Below are 21,205 nucleotides of genomic sequence, written 5' to 3' on the forward strand. Positions count from 1 at the left end.
AGTCAAGCCACTTTGATTCCTCGCTTTGTTGGACTGCAATGGCTCTGGTGCTGAATTTCATCTCTGAATTTGTATGAACTTAATATTGAGAAGAAGAATGGCCAAGTCTGTAAGATTGAAATTCTAATGTACAGACAGACAGAGTGCAAGAAATGAGACCACAGTATGTGTGACTGTGTGAGTCTGCATCATGTGATGTACTTCAAAAACAAAAGCCGTCTTATTCACTTTTTTTCTATAGCCTGTTTCGCATTGGTGAAGTAGGCTAATTGATTTATAATCAACCAAAACCATGTTGAGTGTGAGTGTGGTGAAAATCACCCTGTCCTCCTATGAAAAGTATCTGGAAATGAGGAAATCGAAACATTTTGCGATCTGGAAGAAATACATCTGAGAGAGGAAAGATTGTAGGAAAGGCCATGTGTTTTCAGTTATTTTGTTTATAATTTACTAAAGCCAATCCATTTAAGACAAAGTCTCCTTGACCCCTTCCTTAAACCCTCCACTGTGTCTAATTAAAGTTAGCTGATTTACATGCTTGTGCTATGGGGCGACAAGGCCTGAATAGAGTCTTAATGTGTCCATAGTAGTATGTTGCTCTACTATTACTTCAATGGCCTGAGGAGAAAAAGAGCAAATAACCAACATACTGTTTAAAACTGACCCTTAAGGCTCACTGATGCTCACATGACGATAGTTCTCCTCAGGTGGTATACTTTTCTCAAACAAGATTTATCAGTATTACAGATCAATTTTCATGTTCATGTCATGCAGTATCCTATTCCACAGAAGGCACTGAATTCATCTGTATTCCTGATGTTACTGCTTGAAATCTAGGCTTTCTGACAATTGCCAAGAGAAAATAACCCAATTGCAGCCAAATCCTTCAGATCAGCCCAAACTAAACATGCATCAATTGACTCCCAATACAATACATGAATGTTTCTAACAACTCCCACCACCAACTTCCTCTGGTATTAAAGGCCTGTTTCTTCTCACGGAATGTTATGAAAGGAAGGCCTCCGCATCTGTCTGGGGAGGGGGAGAGAGAGAGATAGAGAGAGAGAGAGAGAGAGAGCACAACACAACCACACAACCATCCCTGCACTATTGAGTAATCTCAATACACGAAAAACTGTTTTACTCCCTTCAATTTGAACATATTTTGTTTTGATTGTATTGTATTGCTTGTACTGTATTGTATTGTGTACACTTCTGCTGTGGTAATGTAAATATATGTTTTCTCATAACAATAAAGCCCTTTGAATTGAATTTAATTGAATTGAATTGAACTGACTTGAGAGAGAAACCAGTAGATCCCCTCTAGCCCCTGACCCCCTCCCACTGCCTCAGCCTCTCCCAGTCCCAGAGAAACAGAGGAACAGAGGAACAGGAAAAGAAAGATGCAGGCTGCAACACAGATGGAGACGGCAACAAAGAGATTGCTCAATAGATCGATAGATCGATAGGTCGATAGATCGATAGAACAATAGATAGAACGATACATTTAGATTGTGTGTGTGTGTGTGTGTGTGTGTGTGTGTGTGTGTGTGTGTGTGTGTGTGTGTGTGTGTGTGTGTGTGTGTGTGTGTGTGTGTGTGTGTGTGTGTGCGTGCGTGCGTGCGTGCGTGCGTGCGTGCGTGCGTGTGTGTGTGTGTGTGTGCGCGTGTGTGTGTGCGTGCGTGCGTGCGTGCGTGCGTGTACAGTATGTATACCGTATACTACACAATACATACACCTCTCTGAAACCAGAGAGGAGCAGGGTTGATGCTAAATAAAATGGTACATTTTCAGTAAACGTACAAACATACAGTAGGCTGTACTGTATCATTAACATGGCAGAAACCATGCTTCTGGGTCTGGATGTGGATTTTCCTTTGGGATCAATACAGTTTGTTTACCCCACACATCAGATACACTTCTGAAGTGATAATGATATGAGAAGCTACTCAAAAACATGAGTGGCGCTGCATGGGCTCTGAGGGCGTCTATAAAAAGAACTTTCCCATTTCCCGGCAGCTCCCGAGCAGATTACTGCTTCCAGCAAATCTTCTCCCGTGAGGAGCTTTTGGCTGCTCCGGTTGCCGATACAAAATGATACAAATCTGGCTTCTTATCTTTAGATAGGCTCTTCCAAAAAATTTGCAGTAGCTACAGCTAGATATATGATAGAAATTATATCTAACTATTCCGTCTGACCGTCTCTCTGCATGCTGACATCACTGATACTAAACAGTGTCACACCATGCTAACAGCCGCATGCTGAAACAATGCCCAAATTTGGTGATGAACATGCTGACATCACTGATACTAAACATTGTCGCCACCATGGTAACAGTCGCATGCTGAAACAATGCCCATAATACTACACAGTGTCGCCACCATGGTAACAGCCGCATGCTGAAACAATGCCCAAATTTGGAGACATCACAGACTGATACAACGGGTATTGCACAACTGGACGTCAATGGTTCTCCAACATTACTTCTGGGACTCCTACATTCAATCCCTCATAATACTGTGCATACCCCCCGGGCACAGGATTAGTAATAAATGATATATATAAAATAGTTATGAAGTGGTTTAATATCCTCTGTAATGTAAAAATCTACATTATTGATTCAGAAGATTCTGCATATTGATAGACCTATATATTATATTTATACATCTATTGTCAAATACACACGCGCGCGCGCACACACACGCACGCACGCACGCACGCACGCACGCACGCACACACACACACACTAAAAACTAAACTAAATGTAACTAAACTAAACTAAACCGAAATAAAATAAAATAAAATTAAAATAAAATACACATTATGTACAGTGTCAGTATAGCCTAATATTAAAGCCTATACAAAAGATGTACCCCTGGCTCTGAGTGAAATACGGTGGCCATTAGGACCATGGGGTGTGTGGGCATAGTCTAGATGTGGGTCGCTCAGCATATTGTCTCTGTTCAGAGCGTTCAGACAGAGTACCGTTAGTACTAGTGAGGTAACTGTAGTCTGACTAGGACACTGATAGTGATAGATCTGCTCTGCGATGCTGCCTGCCTGCCTCTGCCGTCCAGGTGTTGCGTCCACCGTCCAGGCTGCAAACTGTTTCCACATAATAACACTGTAGTGCTTTTCATTGTGTGAGCTGAGCGCTACTCTGGCTGGCTTGTACCTAATGATGACAAGAAGTGGACCAACGTTTGGCGAATCGTGGAAATAATTGGACTGGACAGTCGCAAAATGAGGACACGAGTGGTAACTATGGAGGACGTTTCGGAATTTAGCAGCACAAGAATACAGTATTTATAGTCTTTCTTAGCAACATTATATTGACACAGATGTCATTTAAATTGTAACGTTAGGAAAGGTGTTTTCTTCTTCTTTATTATACATTCTATTAGTGTGTGTGTGTGTGTGTGTGTGTGTGTGTGTGTGTGTGTGTGTGTGTGTGTGTGTGTGTGTGTGTGCGCGCGCGCGTGTGTGCGTGTGCGTGCGTGCGTCTCATCAAGGCTCTCAAATGCCAACTTTAAAAAGTCACTGACAATGTCACGTACTGTGACACACGCACGCACGCACGCACACACGCACGCACACACACACACACACACACACACACACACACACACACACACACACACACACTATTTATATATTCCTTTTTAAAGTTGGCATTTGAGAGCCTTAACACCAGTTCTCATGTCCTAATTACATTATTTAAAATAAAAAGTACATTCAAATGTAGGCCTCAGATCAACTTTGAGTGTAAGTTAGCGTTTTGTAAATAATTTTAAATGTAATGTAATTGACTGTCTCTGCAGGGTGGGGTTGTTGGAATTATCACCGTCGCCATGGTTACCAGTTTGATGGTGGTCTATCACAGCAGCTCTGGTGACACCTCCTCCTCCTCCTCATCATCATCATCATCATCAGCCTACCACTACCACTCGGACCACCATGGCCCACCAATGGAGCAGCCAAAGAGTCCGCTGACATCAACTCTGGCAGGATACACAGCTGTACTTGATCATAAGGTAGGCGAAATATGCCCAGACTACTTACATACAATACTGTGTTATTAGTACTGTATGTTATGTTGTTACAGTATGTTAGTCATTGTTCCTCAACCTTTTAATTATTTTCTTAACGGCATATACGTATACCCCGTATCACGGTAGAACACACCACTGCCCCACCCTGATAAGCATTGGAATTGTAAGAGTTGAGGCATTAGATATAGTTTGACTCGGTTCCAAAGATAAGAATTGTGAAAATATTTATGGAGTTATGGACAATGTTTTACCGTTTTTTATAGTATAGTTTGTTGATGACTTTTTTATTTTTTTATTTTTTCGGTTGAGGTATTAAAAAGGTCTTAAAAGTCCTTAAATTGTCACTTCACTGCCATCTGGGGAACCCCTGGGGGTCCCGACCCACAGGTTGAGAACCACTGCTGTATGTTGTTACAGTATGCTATGGTACCGGTATGTTATGTCGTGTCATGTTTGTTATCTTGTCTTATCTAATAAATATACGAATCTGCTTTAGTTGCACGATTCATTTCTAGGCCATCATAACGATTCACCAGGCCATCATTTAAATGTTGATTGCAAAACTGACCCATTTGACAGCCACAAAACAAATACATGTGGAGGCAGACGGTATGCTAAATAATTCATACTATTAGCAACAGCCTGTCACCAAGCCTGCCCCCCCAGATGGCAAGAAAAGATGTCTGCTAATTTTTACTTTGACCTCAAAATGTAACGTTTGTAGAGGAATTGTGTTGTTTCAGTGACATTGATTTTCTGTACCAATGTATTTTGAATAGAAAAGTAGGTGCCATGCACAAAAGATTATAATAAGAAGAAACAGATATAAAAGCCTTATTGTTACGTGACTAAAACGCCCTTTGTTTATCCCTTTTAGCTTTTTCTTTTTTTATTATCATGCAGCCACTCTAAATTCTAAAAACGGCTTCTGACAGTTTTCTAAACCTCCAATCTTTTTTTTACAAAAAATATGTTTTTATGTATATATAGCAACATCTAAAATGGCACAGATGCTATCCCGGATTGAAAGGTATAAAGACGTATAGGTTAAACATGTCTAAATGAGTATAATGCATCTATGCATTTATGACCTACCTTTCTTGTTTGGATACCTATTCGAGGATACCTATTCGAGAGCACCACAGACATTATAACATTTTGTCTTAAAATGTTTCATTCACTTGAGCGCTTGCTTGCCTTTGTAATATTCAATCACTAGTAGCTGTCCACTGTGCAAACCAGAATCATGCCTCATGTTTCACTCACTGCTTCACTTTTAATCAAGTGTGCATGCATTACATAAATGTTGCCCGACACTTCGGATAATGTAGACCTCTTGTAGTGTGTGTGTGGCTAACTGCTCCTTGATACAAGGGCGATGCCTTGGCTTTCCCTGCATTTCAATTGTCTACGTGGAGCAACAATTCAACTGCTGAGTGTCTTTGAGCGTAATTTAGATCCTTTGGGGTATTATGTGTGTCAAGCATCAGGCACTTCACAAGCACATTGATTACTGTGGTGATGCTGTGCATATGTAATATGAAGAGCCCCTGATCTGTATTCGGCTGTCATCATCCGTGTAAAGCAGGCAGGCTGGCATGTAAATGTAAATCTCAGGTTTTCACTCGAACAGCTTGCTGAGGCGTTGGGCATTTTCCTCTGTGCCAGATTGAATAGGCATTTCAAAGAGGTTCTCCTGTGAAGTGTGGATGAGTCGTGTTCCCAAACTGGCTATCAAATGATCTGAACTTGACATTCAGGCTGGGATTCTGCAGTAACAGCTTTTCTTTCTTTTTTCTGTGCAACCATTATCGTGTATCAATCGGTTCAGTCTGTGCAGTTGTTATATTTATTCCTTTGTTCGGGATCGTTACACTGGTGTGATTTCACTGCTGTTCTCAGCAAGTTATAATTGGCCATCATAAATATCCAACATTAATGTTTAATTATAATATAGACGAAATCAACATACTGTAGTATGTTCAGTACAGCCTAGAATAAATTACGGTTAAAATAATGTCTTATAAGCATTGAGCTCTCATGCATGGACACGCCGCCTTGATCTTATTCCTGGAGTTTACTTAGGTCATCAATTAAATGTTAATGTAACTGCCATGAAATATTTAATGAGAAAACTACTTAAAACAGGTCTGGTGTCGACTGGAATGGCAATTAAGACATCAGTGCTGTGTCCTTTATATGGCCTATACCTACATAGTCCCTGCTTGAAGAGGAAGTAAATCCCAGCCAATATTCCCCTTTGTATGAGGGTGTCAAAGAAGTGATCTACAAGCCAACAACGCATGTGGTGGTGGTGGTGGTTAATTATTGTATGACACATACTACGGAGAATAAATGAGGCTTAAGTGCTTGCCGTAACTGAATACTGTATGCTTGTTCTGTGTGTATGCAGTTGCAGTATCCAACCCAGTTTCCTCCCTTTCGTTAGTTCCTTAAGATAACCGTAACCATACCAAACTTGTTGTAGCCATTGCCAAACATCACTACCACTAGGCTACATCACAAAGCTCCATGAACATTAATGCTTCTAATCTCATTAGTCCACTTGCCAAAAATGTGAATCTTGGAAATGCTGAGTAGTAGTACACTGAAGGTTTATGTAGAGAAACTGCCGATGATGCAGTAAGTTGCATATGTTATGTTGGACAATTAGTATAATCAACCCCAAGTGGTTTGGGGGCATATTGTGGATGCCGAATCCATTTCTTCTTATTAGAAAAAAAACACACATACATGGTACATAAATTGCACAAACCTACACCATAAAATAATACATCTAAAAGAAAGGTACAGTAATACAAACCTAAAAAATACCTGAATCCATTTCATATATTATTTAAAATTAATTAACTTAAATACCTATGTATTTTGGAAGTAAGTATAATACAAGTAAAAAAACAAAAAAACAAGTAGAACACAGGAGCCCTGGAAGTATATTCAGAAATGATTTATAAAAGCATAAATGCCCACTGTTTTTTCCACAATACATGAAAAAACGAAATGAAGAAAGTTCAGACTTCAGAGAGGACAACAGTGTTTTTATACTGCCTCAGAAATCAGTTCTGAGACTGAAACAGACCTCAGTTCTGTCCAGACCCGGGCCAGCGCCGCCCACTCAGTATTCTGCCCATAAGGCTCAATGGATCTGCCTAGTAGCAATACCGTGGCTTGCTCCATCTGTCACTCGAGCCACTGAAGTGTACAGAGAGCCCTGGAACTGGCGCTAGACCTCCCTCTGACGCGCTGTGGGAAATCTAGTACAGTACAACGGTTTTTTGCCATTTCTTGTGACAGGTTGTGTTTATGCATGCATGGTCACTCAGAGAGGGATTACAGAGGCAGGGGTGTCGCACCAAATTCTGGGCCCTGGGTACAAGGATTCACCCCATGAATGTTCTTCATAGGGGGAGGGGGTTTAACCCATTTAGACTGGGAACGCATTATTACGCATTATTTTGTGCTTTAACTATTGAAAAATAGCAGATACACAAGCTTGTGCAAGTCTTTGAATATTTCAAATGCTTCAAAGGTTTTAAAAAAATATATATGTTTCTATGTCAGTGGTTCTCAAAACATTTTCATGTGAAGGACCCCCAAAATGATATGTATTTGGCCACGGACCCCCTTCTCAAAATATTTTGTTCTTGGAACCCCCATGAAACAAAACTTTGCGCTTAAAAATATATATATTCAAAGATTTGCACACAATTTCACGACTTTTCAAAAATAGCTGTGAGCTTGTAGATCTGCTATTTTTCAATAGCTAAAGTATAACATAATTAAAGCCCCCCTCCACCTTGGGCCCTAGTAACTCAGTCCCACTTTCCCCCTCCCTTTTGACGCTCCTGTACAGAGGTGTGCTGGAGGTTGGCTCGTGAGACGAGTGCCTAACCTCATCAGGCAACACCTCTTCAAAACTATAGCTGCTTTTTCATTGGCAGAATGAAGCCTTGGGTAGAATACAGAAGCAAAACCAAATAAAGCATGCGTCTGCCAATTTCTGACCAGTCACACTGTCTAAATATATTTAGCTAGACAGAGCATCTCGGAGGTGCAAGAGCAGCCAAATAAAGTTTTTATAAGCAGATTAGGCACGGCTTATGTTCTGAATGACATTAGTTTGGAATTATTGCCTACCCTGTCCATACAAACTTCCGACATCGGTTGAAGTATGAAGCCTGCTTTATACCCCATTTAGACCTGAGGCAGATTAAAAAAATGCCTTCTAAATCCTAACAGTTGTCTGAAGACGCATGTTGCTAAAATACAAAATGACAAATGTGCTTTCCCAGTTTGAATGGGTTAAGAGAGATTCTCCCAAGTTAAACAAATTGGAGAGATACAAACAATATCCACCCCCAGAGAATATCCTCAATGAGAAATTGCCAAAGTTTGCTTAAAATACCTCTGTTATGTCCCAGATTAAAACCACAGGTCAAATAAATATGAAATATTATTATCTGTAGTTTTAGTACTAGTAGCTAGCCTAGCGTTAGTATTAGTATTATTGTATAACAAGGCAATAGAACAAGGCAGTTTCTCAACAGATTCATTGATGTTGTTAGTGGAATTGTTAGCAGAGATAAAGGAAAAGCACAAAGGCACTGTGGAGTGAAACTGACATGATTGTATTGTTCAGGTAGAATTGGACCAGACAGCTGACAAAGAGGGGGAATAAGTAGAATTCAATCCAAACACAGTGTGGTTTGCACTGCAGTTCACTCCTTTGGACTTAAACGATTTCAGAAGAATAACGTGTGGAAGTGGAGAGAAGTGTAATTCCTGCAGAGGTGAGCTGGACTCGTTCACCTTTCCTTTATCGTGTTACAACACGATAAAGGAAGGCTGAGGCTCCTCTGAAAAAGGAATACTAATGAAAAACCCTAGTCACATCCCTTTAATCCCCATACAAGATATTTTAAGAATATCATTTGCTTTTCTTTCAGCCAAAGCAATTCGCAGGAGTTACAGTATGTTTCAAGATACACATGAACTTGGGAACATCTCTATCAAAAAATAATAATCTGTGCATTTAAACAGTACTGTTGCGTGCCTTCAAGATGTGCGCATTGCCTGACACAGAAGATATTGTACAGGATAAGTAGGCGCAAAGAAAACATAGCCAAGTAAACGAAATATCAGTTTCCAGGTATTGCAGGCAATCTCACAAAGCTTTCCAGAGAAATTGGGAGGAAGCCTCTTGGGTGAGTGCCATGCGTTCTTGCTGTGAGACATTTTGTCATTCACAGTCACCCCCGCCCCCCCCCCCCCCCCCCCCCTGACTGGTCCCCCTCAGGACCGGTCCAGGCTCTTTCAGCTGACGGCTGACAGGGATTCTTGATGCAGAACTGCATCATTTTTCACACTGCTCTGTGTCACTCGGCTCCGTCCCACAGGGGCTGCTGGCTCCTCTATGCTTGCAGCAGCAGAGTATTACAGTACCGCTGTAGCAGGAGAAGACTGCCCACCGTTTATACCTGCAGGGTCATCTGAGGTCTTTACTGTTGCTGAAAGGGAACAGCATGATGATAGTGCACGGCCACCAAGACGCACGGCCACACACACATACTGTACATTCTCACATACAGCACACGCTCATTCTCACATACAGTACACACACGCAGTCATGTACGCCCACACACGCATCACTGAGACGTGGATAAACAATGGTAGACCTACACGCGCACACACATGTACACACACATCAATGCACAGGCAAACAAACCTATACACATACTGTAGTGTATACCTTCACACCCGCATACTACACACACACACACACACACACACACACACACACACACACACACACACACACACACACACACACACACACACAAACAATTTCACACCCTCAAGGACACTTGGAAGAAGTGAGAAGAGAAGAGCTATACTTAGAGTCTGTTTATGCCCCACACGTATTTGCAATGCATTTCGTGTTGCTGGTGGGTTGGATTTTCATGTACTGTATGTGGTCTATGCCTCGTCCCACAGAACAAGAGAGAGCAGACAGGTACACACATTAATCAAGTTTCAAAGAAGGCTACTGTTGGGAGGCCATTAGCTCCCACTAAAGCCTGATTTGAAAATAACGCTTGGCACTTTCAATGCTATAATATGTGGCTCCATGTGTAATATCCTCAGTGGTCATTTACTGTGTAAAGTCTTTCAGAAGTGAATCTGAAAGTGTTCTGTTACATGAACTCAGAAGATATTACTGTGAGGTGGACTTTGGTTCAGACCTCATTGTGACTGTATGAAGATATTTTAAGTAAGCAACTACTGTAGAAGTAATAGCATGCATTACATAACTGACTCCCTGTCCTCCATCTGCAGTTTCAGCAAGTTCCCAGTTTCAGCAAGTTCCTTGCTCTCTTCTAGTATGGATTTGGTTTTCTTCTACAAGCTAATTTGGCCTGTAGGAGCAACTACCGACCAGGTCGCAACCCGGTTGGAGGTCGCTAAATGATCTCGCCCTCTCTCAATTTGGGTTGCAGAGTCACATACTGTTTAGACCACTGTTTCCCCAAACCCTGGGTCGGGACCCATTTGTGGGTCTCTCTCTAGGTCGTCCTCAGACGAGCCCTCCATCGTCGCTTCCTGTCATCCCGGTTCTCCATACAGTACATCCTGCCAGCTCGTTGGTGCTTTGCGCTCCTGCGTATTTCATGAGTACATCCACGTATGTTGGTGTGGGGCGTCCTCGTGACCGGTGCCCATTTGTTGGCTCCAACAGCACCAATTTGCTGGCTGGCAGCTTCTGATGCCTTTGGCAGTGTCCTGCAAATCTCATTCTCCTGGCTGCAATTGTCTCGCTCACCCTTGGTATTGCCTCATAGGATCTTGTAACAATTGACAACAGGAAAGGTTAGGGGGAAGGAGTGGTGTGGGTCCCACAGAGACAATCAGGCCGGAATTATAGTTCCCCAAACAGTCTTTAAACAAAAAACTTCAAAACACAAATACTGTAATACCGGCTCCCGTGGCGCTGCTGTCTAAATAAACTTAGACAATTCGGCTTACCGGTCTGCGTAAAGTCCTTAAACTGGGGGCTGTCTCTCCAGACCCCTCTCTCTCCGGTTGCCACACACAAACCGACCCAACTCCACTGCTGAGTAGAGCTTTTATAGTGATCTAAGATATTCCATAAATTAGACAACAAATGTTTAAGAAGTAGTGAAAATAGCCAATCTACAAGCTCACAATGCTGCGCGAAGCAACTCATTGTGAGCTTGTAGATCTGCTATTTTCACTAGTTTGGGTCCCGGGCAAGCGTCTAATCTCTCTTTTGGGTCACAGCCTAAAAGGTTTGGGAACCACTGGTGTAGACTGTCTTTCTCTTTCAAATACGATGCTACACACATGCATACGTACTGTATACATACAGACTTTAACACTCAATTGTGCTTGTGTCACTCTTAGCAAAAACACTAATTAACACTGAGGAGATGTGTGTGTGTGTGTACTTTCACACAGTTGCTTTATAAAACAGCTACAGTCTGTGGCAGCCTAGCTCTCATTTGTCTACATCTGCCCCCCACCCCTCTCTCTCTCTCTCTCTCTCTCTCTCTCTCTCTCTCTCTCTCTCTCTCTCTCTCTCTCTCTCTCTCTCTCTCTCTCTCTCTCTCTGCGGCATGATATGATGATTCTGGTTAAAGATATGTTGACCTTTCAGAAATTGACAGTAAAATCAACACATTACAAAACCTGCATAATCGTCTGTGTGTGTGTGTGTGTGTGTGTGTGTGTGTGTGTGTGTGTGTGTGTGTGTGCACGCGTGCGTGTGTGCGTAGGCGTACGTGTGTACTCTATGTGCGTGTTGTGTGTTTGCTTGCAAGCCTAGGTGTGGGCGTGGACGTGTGGACGTGTGTGAGGGTTTCATTTCCATACTGTAACTTAAAGCGCCGCAAGAGGAACAAGCTGACTCTCACACATCTCTCCTTGAATACATTCTCAGGGTTTATAGGCGTATATAAAAGCAGTGCATTATAACATCATAGGTAAAGCTATACACTATAAATTAGTGACTGAATTGGATAACTGTGGTAGGGCGACGTCTTGGCTGCTATGGGAAAGAGTCGAGGACGTAGGTCAGGTACTGTATAGCAATCAACAAACATAATGCAGCCGTGTGTTTCAGGACATAAACATCGGCTATTTGAAAATAGCCGATCCACAAGCTCACAATGCGTTTGCAATGTGATGCGTTGTGAGCTTGTAGATCTGCTATTCCCCCCCCCCCCCCCCAAAAAAAAAATTTGAAATATAATCACAAACCTGGAGGTCCCTGGCACAAAATGGGATAAGCGGACGATTACATATTAATTTGTAGGTCCTTGACATGAAAATGTTTTGAGAAGCAAAATAAGCTAAAAAGCTCAGGGGTAGAGAAACCGTCACTAGAACACGGCGGGTTCCTGGTGAGCAGGTTGGTGCCTTGCATGGTTTCCTCTGCCATCGGTGTATGAACAAGGCAGAAGTGGGGAGCATTGACAGGATGTTCTTCCCAATGTATGAATGAATAGACCATTGTAAACCGATTTGAGCACTTGGAAAGGCGCTATAAAAAATGCAATCCATTGTGTTATAAATATCGCCGCCATCACAAAGTGCCCTCTGTGTGGATCTCACACCACAGAGCAGCCCAGTAGCACACCATTTACTGGAACTCTCTCCACTAGTTCGCTGTTAATGAGGGTGCATCCTCAGAGGCATATAGCCCCGCTGCCCCCCACACCCCATTTTCAAGGTTAAATTGACACACACACAGGATATTGCAGTGTATTTGAGGCTGATTGGAGCCTCACACACACACACACACACACACACACACACACACACACACACACACACACACACACACACACACACACACACACACACACACACACACACACACACACACACACACACACACACACACAGTACCAATTTGAGAACAGAGAGACTTTCCTTTCCTGAATATGTGTCACCGGGAGGAGACTAATGAGATTTCAACTGTCAGGAGCATTCCAGTGTAATTAATTGGTGTCTGTGAAAAGATCCGAGCCACAGCTCTGATCATTAAGACTTCACTCCACTGCGGTGCAACTGATCCTCCCCTGGTTCTCCAGTGATTTCTGTCAGTGTATTGTTTTATCTAATAAAAGTGTGTGGGATCGTTATTTTAATGAATGGACTCTGTAAAATAGGAGGCCTTATGAAGCAGCAGTAAATCAACTATAAATCAGGCTTAAGCTACTAATTTTCCTTCTTTTGTTCCTTTTTTTGTTCCTTGACTAGGATTTATGAAACCAAATCCATCACAACTTGGCTCATGAGCAGGGGCGTCAATTGGGTATGGCAGGGGTATGCAGCTGCCATACCCGGGGTCCGGGGGGAAAATAAAAGTTACTTTTAAATATAAATCCATGAATGTCTCTTTGTCTATCTGTGCTGGTTATTATGTTGTTAATTACAGTAAAATAACTACAAATGCTAAATTTAACAAAATGGTCATATTAACAAGGTATTATTGTGACCGAAGGTTGCATTTACCCTGGAAAACCTTGTCGCTTGAGTGACCTTCTGTAATCTTTCCGTACAGGAAGTGATCACTTCCTGTACAGGAAGTGATCACTTCCTGTACGGGTTGGCTACAGAAGACAGAAAGACAAAAAAAAGAGAAGGATACACAAGACTAAGAAAGACAAAAAAAGAGAAGAATAAAAAAGAAAAAAAGGAGGAGGAGGATAAAGATACCAAAAGGAGAGAGAAGAAAGGGTGGATGAGGTACAATGTGCAGTCGGCAGTCTCAGAAAAGAAAATGTAACAAGGAGGTGGCAACGGGCGGGCAGATAAAGTTATTAGGCCTGGATCCGACTTTAAGTCGACGCACAGGATTCCAGAAGTGTAGCGCTTATTTGCTCTTGTATCAAACCGTTACTCGAAATGTTCTTAGAATGTAACATATTTTCTAAAGTAAATATGGGGGCGGCTGTGTTAAGAACGTTTCGTTGTCAAGCTCAACGTTGGGCATTTGGACCTACCGGTATACATGGAGAAATGGAGAAAACCTGTTTGGCCTAAACATGGAGATGTGGAGAACACTATGGAGATAGTCCAGTCCATCATGTCATATGGGACTACCGTCATAGACAGTAGCCATTGTTAGGCCGGAGTCAATCAAGTAGTAACGGCTGCAGCCTGCGGGAAGGCGTCTGCGAGTCTGCAGACCTGGCGTCTGCGAGTCTGCAGACCTGTTTGCAGACCCAGCACTGCAGACCCAGGTCAACCTCTCTACTGCTCCCAGTGGCAGCCAGGCGGAGCCGCTCGATTGTCCACGACATTGCAAGCGGCGCGAAGGCCAGCGGACCTTGGTCCTGCTCTTCGCCCCCGAGCGCCGCAGGCGCGAGTGGCCGCGAAGAGCGGGCCAGGGCCGCGCGGCCGGCGGAGCGCCGCGCGAGTTACGAAGCCGTGGTGAATGCAATCGTTCTATTTATGCCCAGGCCGTAAGGCCTGGGCAAGCCCACGATAAACATCAGCATTGATGGCTGAATGGATAGCGTCGCCGACTTGAGTGCCAGAGATCACTAGATCGAATCTCACCGTCGCCCCACGACGCCCTGTCCAAGTCACTAAGTAGTATGGGGTCTGCAGGTCTGCAGACCCGGGTCTGCAGACGCGGGTCTGCAGGGTGCGGTGCAGACTTCCCGCAGGCTGCAGCGGTTAGCTTCTCGAGTCAATGGCTGCCTGTCTGACTGTCTGTACAGGAAGTGATGTAACATGACATACTTTTTATGCCCATATATGAGTCATTTTGTACCACATCTAGGCAAACTCCACACAGAAAGGCCCTATCGCCAACCCCAACTAGCGATAGGGCCTTTCTGTGTGGAGTTTGCATGTTCTCCCCGTGTCTCCTAGGGTTGATACCCTCACAAAAACATGAACAAACTCCCCCCAGAATGACAACAACTAGAATCGTCAGAGAAACGCTGTGGTTGGCCAGATGGTCAAGAATTGGCACGACCTCGCCCTGTCACCCTGAGGTCGCATGTCACCCTCAGGTGTCTTACTAGTAATTATATTCTCCACACTTGTATTCTCCCCATTTGACAAAATGGTATATTCCCAGGTTCCGCAGGTCAGCTGCACAGTATCATGCCTGTTGCTAAGGTATGGCAACATGACTGTTGACACCAGTCATGTTGCCATACCTTAGCTCTTTCTGAACTGACACCACTGCTCATGAGTCCCCTCTGTCCTCAAACAAGCCACATGGACACAATTGTCTCCTAAATGTATGCTATCTCCGAATGCTATCTCTCGATCATAAATTGGATTTGGTGGCTGCTGGGAGCAAAAAGCTAAAAGCGAGAGGTTAGATGATTGGAGAGAGCAGAGGAGGGAGGCTCCGGTGCGATATTAGAGGCTGACTGATGGAGTTCACTGGGAAAGCAATTATGATTGTGGAGTTTCCCCTGGGAAGTATATAAACAGGATGATACTGATGAGTCTGGAGTCGATAATGTGTGGGCGGTAATTGACTGGGACTAGAACCGGAGCCATTGTCCCTAACTGCCACTTCCTGTCTTGCCTGGCTCCATCCAGGGATGTTGCACCAAATTCTGGGCCCTGTGTACAAGCATTCACTGCGGGCCCCCCATGAGTGTTCATCATAGGGGGAGGGGGTTTAACCCATTTAGACTGGGAACGCATTATTTTGCGCTTTAACTATTGAAAGATAGCAGATATACAAGCTCACAAGTGTGGCACCGAGTGCCGCGCTGCAAGCTTGTAGATCTACTATTTTTCAAAAATCGTGAAGAAGTCTTTGAATATTTCAAATCCTTCTAAGGTTTTTTGAAAAAAACCTATGTTTCTATGTCAGTGGTGCTCAAACTCTTTCATGTGAAGGACCCCCAAATGATATGTATTTGGCCACGGACATCCATCTCAAAATATTTACTTCCAGGGACCCCCCAGAAGCAAAAATTTGAGTTACAAATGTTCGCTTAAAAAATACATATATTCAAAGATTTGCACACATTTTCATGACCTACAAGCTCTACAAGATCGCAGCGCTGCACTCTGTGCCGCGCTGTGAGCTTGTATATCTCCTATTTTTCAATAGCTAAACTATAAAATAATTAGGGCCCCTCCACCTTGGGCCCTAGTGACTCAGTCTCTTTTCCCCCCCTTGTGACGCCCCTGCTCCACGGGCTTGTTTGTAATGGCTTCAGATAATTAAATCTGCTTCACACCAACGCTGATGATGGTGAGGCCACTTCATGCTGAGCCTGGGCCTGTCACCATTTTAGATCACGTTAATCAAGGAGAGTGTTTTCACCAAGGTTTATGAATCATTGATCATAGACAGACCATCATCTGTTCCCATTACACCCAGTACAGAGAAGCTGAGTGACTGAGTGCTTGACAGACTGACTAAAGTGCATGTGTGCCAGCGGTGATGGGATTGCTGTATTATAGCTATATTCTGTTAATGTTGTCTGGTTTAAATGATTAGCCGATGGATCATTCCTTACTCCCTCCCTGCCTACAGTATCTCATTTAATTCATTTATGTGTTCCCTTCTTCCTTTGTGTATTCATGATAATGCACTGTATGTGTAAGGGTTTATATCGTCGTTGTCGGGCAGAAACCTCGTATCTCCAAGTTTTCTAATTTGTACGTTTTTTTCATAAAGTACAGCCCTGCTTCATTATACAAGGCCGTCGCACACAAGTAGTGAAAACAGCAGATCTACAAGCACACAACGCCTCGCGGTGCGAGGCGTTGTGTGCTTGTACATCGGCTGTTTTCACTAGTTTAGTATATTTTTTATATGATAAATAGAAAACGGTTTTGGACATACAAGGTTTTCACCTGACAACGACGATATGCAGCATTTTGGCCTGTCAGAAGCTCTGGGATCTGTCAGTGAGAATGTTAGGGAAGATTTCCCAGGCGCTCCCAGGCGAGTCTATATGCTGTATTGCTGTAAAACTGGGCATCCAGCTTGAAAATGCTTTTTACTTGCTCCATAACAGCACTGAGTATTGAAAAGATTCTATGCTTTTTTAATTTTCTTTTTCTCTTTTTAGTTTAACAAAACAACTCGTTATAAGGATTTTGCATATCCCCCTTAAAGAGTAGTTAACCCCCCAAAAGTACTTGTTTTCTTTCAGTTATTCACCCCACAAAGCCTTGAATTGATGGATATATTTTTTTTTTTATTATTATTTTTTCTAAGCCAATAACTTGATGACCGGCGGGGTCCCCGGTAGGAGAGTGTCTCCTAATTATTCCTAATTATTGGCTTAGGAATGCAACAAAAACAAACAAATCTCTATTTGGAAATGGGTTTTACAGTTTCACCCGGCAGATGATTGCTCACATGGCTCAGATGAGCTGGAGCTGCTGTAAGGAGTTCATTATCTTGCTCAGGGACATGTCGACGTGTAGACTTTTGTGAGATAAGGGTACATCCGGCAACCTTCCAATTCCCCAACACAGATTCTCTACCCACTCAGCAGGCTGTTGTGTGTTCTATCTAGATCAAAAGCAAATACCAAAAACTATTAGTTATTTCCACAGCCAAGCAGGCAAAGGGAGGTTGTTGTGACTTTGCAGCGAGGTGTGTAATTTATTCCAAACTTGAGGTTTGTTTGATGTCCAGGTTCAGAGAATGCAGGCAAACTATCCCAGGAACTAGTTTATGTTGACCCTGTCAAGGTAATTCAATGTGTTGTGCTGCAATATGTTGAAAGAGAGCATAAGGAGGGGATAGCTGTGAGGAGTTTGCATGTTCTCCCCATATCTCCTCACAATAACATGCAGTAATCCTGGTCTCTATACTGCCTCCCCCAGGCCAGCCGCAGCGCCTGATGGAGGGGAATGGAACTGGTTGGAATAACGTGTTCGGGGCCCTCCCCAAGTTCACAGAGGGAGAGCAGCGCCCAGGATTACAGCTTAGGCAATTGGCACTGGGTGAAAAATTCATGAGCACATATTCTTTTTAATATCAATGCATTGCTGTATTGCAATGTTTTAAATTTTCCAGGTCCTTTTGGTTACATGTTTGTGTACACTCTCAGAGTTAAATGAACACTGAGGATGTAACTGAAATCTCAACCACACCCATCCACAGCCCACACACCCCTGACTGCTCTGCCTGATAACTCTGCATGGTGATTCACACATAATGGGAGACAAACAGGAAGTACGAGGCAACGGTTTTGGTGTGTGTGTGTGTGTGTGTGTGTGTGTGTGTGAGTGTGTGTGTGTGTGTGTGTGTGTGTGTGTGTGTGTGTGTGTGTGTGTGTGTATGTGCGTGCGTGCGTGCGTGCGCGCGCGCGCGTGCGTGCGCGTGTGTGTGTGTGTGTAGAAATGAACATTGTATGTGAGGATAAAATGGTTGTTTAATGGTTAAAAAAATATCAAAAAGTATACCAATATGTGTGTGTGTGTGTGTGTGTGTGTGTGTGTGTGTGTGTGTGTGTGTGTGTGTGTGTGTGTGTGTGTGTGTGTGTGTGTGTGTGTGCGCGCGCGTGCGTGCGTGCGTGCGTGCGTGTTTTGTGTGTGTGTCCGCATAGTATGGAGCTTAAGGCACGGTTCAGAATGCCAAAGGGATTCTCCATTAAGGCTTGGAATAATTCATGACAGGTGGGCTCTTGTTATTTTTATGTGTTCTAGTCTGTAGCACAGTGTACTGTAGCTCCCTTTGGTTTTTGCACAACAACCCACTTTCTGGTTTCATGCAGACAGTCTGCCTCATAATGAGTGTGTTTTCAAAGAGAATAGATTACATTTGTGATTTTTATTTTTATCAGAGATGCAAAATAGTCCTTTTATGCAAGATGAGTTTTTCATGACCTTCTACATAGGCTCTCATACTGCTGCAACACATCGTCACTGTCGGGCAGAAACCTTGTATCTCCAAGTTTCAAACTTGTACGTAAAGCAAAGCCCTGCTTCATCACACAAGACTGTCGCACAAAACTAGTGAAAATGGCTCGGCTATTTTCACAATTTTAAATCGTTTTTAGAATAACAAAAAAGGGAAGGTTTTGGACATACATGGTTTCCACCCGACAACGATGATATAAAGTATTTTTATACTTGGTAGCACATCGTATCTCACACCAAAAGTATCACATTTACGAGCTCACATAACACGTTGCAGTGAGATACGTTGTGAGCTTGTAGATGGTGTATTTTCGGTGCGTGACTATAAAACAGGCCTCAGGACAATAGGATTTCTCCCTCTTGGTAGGGTTAGGGTCTAATTTGAATATACACTAAATGTCTAATTCACCTTGCTGTCTGGAGGTGAGAATATCATCCCTTTTGATTGTACTGTAGGTACAGTAGGGATGGGACGATAGGAACATTTCATGTCATGATTATTGTGCAAAGAAATAGCGAATTACGATATTAGCGCGATAATCTAAATACCCCCAACATCCATTATCCTGGGGCGGAACATTTGCCAAAAAAAAATAGATCTACAAGCTCACAATGAGTCACGTTGCGACATGTTTTGAGCTTGTAGATCGGCTATTGTTGGACAAAGAGATTTGGTAGAGAGGGAAATAAAGACTGTATCAAGTACGTTATTTCCATGTCCGTTTTACCAATTATAGAGGGTTTAAATGGTACCGGATATGCAGCTCGGCAAAAGGTGAATTGATGCCAGTGCATGACGGAGGACAATTTCACGATAATTTAAATCTCCACGATACGATTATCATGTTTTTTATCACGATAAACCCTAATAACAGCGATTATTGTCCCATCCCTAACTGTAGGTACTATAGACTCATATCCATAATGACTGATGGTTTTGTGACCACACAGCTGCAGTACAATACCGGTATATTGTAGGTTTGACTGTCCAACATTTTCAGGCTCAAACCAAGAGCTGGTCCCAATTCATCATCGTTATTTGTGAAAAAATGATTGAATGCACACGTGTATATTTCCAAAGCAAATTCCTATGTGTGTTGCACAATGGTAAATAAAGGAATCTGAATCTGAATTTGAATCATGGATTACATGCTTCTTTGTATAATATAGTGTATGTGCACTGTTAAAGGCACAAACCCTTATATGAACACTCTGCCAATTCATTCCTCCCCACACATATGTGTGTGTTGTCACTGCTGTTGTATCCTACTAACTCCCCCACCGGGAGGACGTAGAGCTTGTCCTACTCCTTCCCAGTCCGACCAACACTCCCTGCTGACAGGTGCCGCCCCAGCCTGTAGGAATACGTGCAGTGACAAATATCACCCTCCTCCCCGCCTGGCTTCCCTCCCTCCCATCGACCTTCAACAAAGCCGGATGCACCACAGTGGATTTGCACCACCCGGGTGCATGGTGGAGACTTTGAACTTGTGTCGATGAGCTAACTTTGAACTTGAGCTGATCAGGGTGCCAATATTGTAATTTGCAATACATATACAGTACATTAGTAATGTGACGGCCCTGCCCCTCTCTGCCTCACGCCCGCCTCAAGCCCCTATCATAGTAGGCACCGCGGTGATAAGCTATCCACCGCGGTGTAGTCTTTTCAAGTCATAAAACTACAACATTGTGTCATTACTCGCAGTGAAGAGCTATCCACCGCGAACCCCGACACATCTCTCTGTTTTTACTTTCAGACAGATCGACCCATCACCCCGTTCACTGATTGGTCGATCTAGACCAGTCAGTCACAGTGATAGGACTTCACCGTGACTGACTATGATGGCCTCCACACTTATTTTCTCACTTTAGGTGGATAGCTTTACACCTAAAATTTGCGGTGATAGGCTCTTCACCGCAGACTCTGATAAGGGCTTCAGTGTCAGAGCAGAGTGGAGCAGTCTGTCAGGCCAATTTGGCACACCTTAGTTTGGGTGTGGTTGGGAGAGTATAAAGAGAGCTCTCCTGCTCGGTTCAAGAGCTCTCTACTAGTCGGTGGCCCCAGGGCAATAAAAGGACCGTTTGGTTCAGATTCTCGCAAATTCGCCAAATTTGGCACAGATGTTGTCCATAACATACTTTCACTAGTAAAGACCACACCATCAAACAATATCAGTTGGGTTGTATTTATTGAATGGATACAGTGTGTATGAATGGAGACTGATTGAGGGATGTACTGAGG

General features: G+C 43.2%; 1 protein-coding gene across 1 annotated transcript in view; it reads left to right on the top strand.

The window, feature by feature from the left end:
* Window positions 1-3,244: 3,244 nt before the first annotated feature.
* The window catches only part of st6galnac5b (ST6 (alpha-N-acetyl-neuraminyl-2,3-beta-galactosyl-1,3)-N-acetylgalactosaminide alpha-2,6-sialyltransferase 5b), a gene marked incomplete at both ends in the record, with an annotated part of 28,029 nt that continues 10,068 nt past the window's right edge, over window positions 3,245-21,205 (top strand). The window contains 2 exons of the mRNA XM_080730392.1: window positions 3,245-3,259; window positions 3,823-4,035. Coding sequence (XP_080586518.1) covers window positions 3,245-3,259; window positions 3,823-4,035 — 228 coding nt within the window. The remainder of the gene's footprint in view (window positions 3,260-3,822; window positions 4,036-21,205) is intronic.

Source organism: Nannobrachium achirus (assembly GCF_963921795.1).
Source record: "Nannobrachium achirus genome assembly, chromosome: 1".
Classification (NCBI taxonomy): Eukaryota; Metazoa; Chordata; class Actinopteri; order Myctophiformes; family Myctophidae; genus Nannobrachium; species Nannobrachium achirus.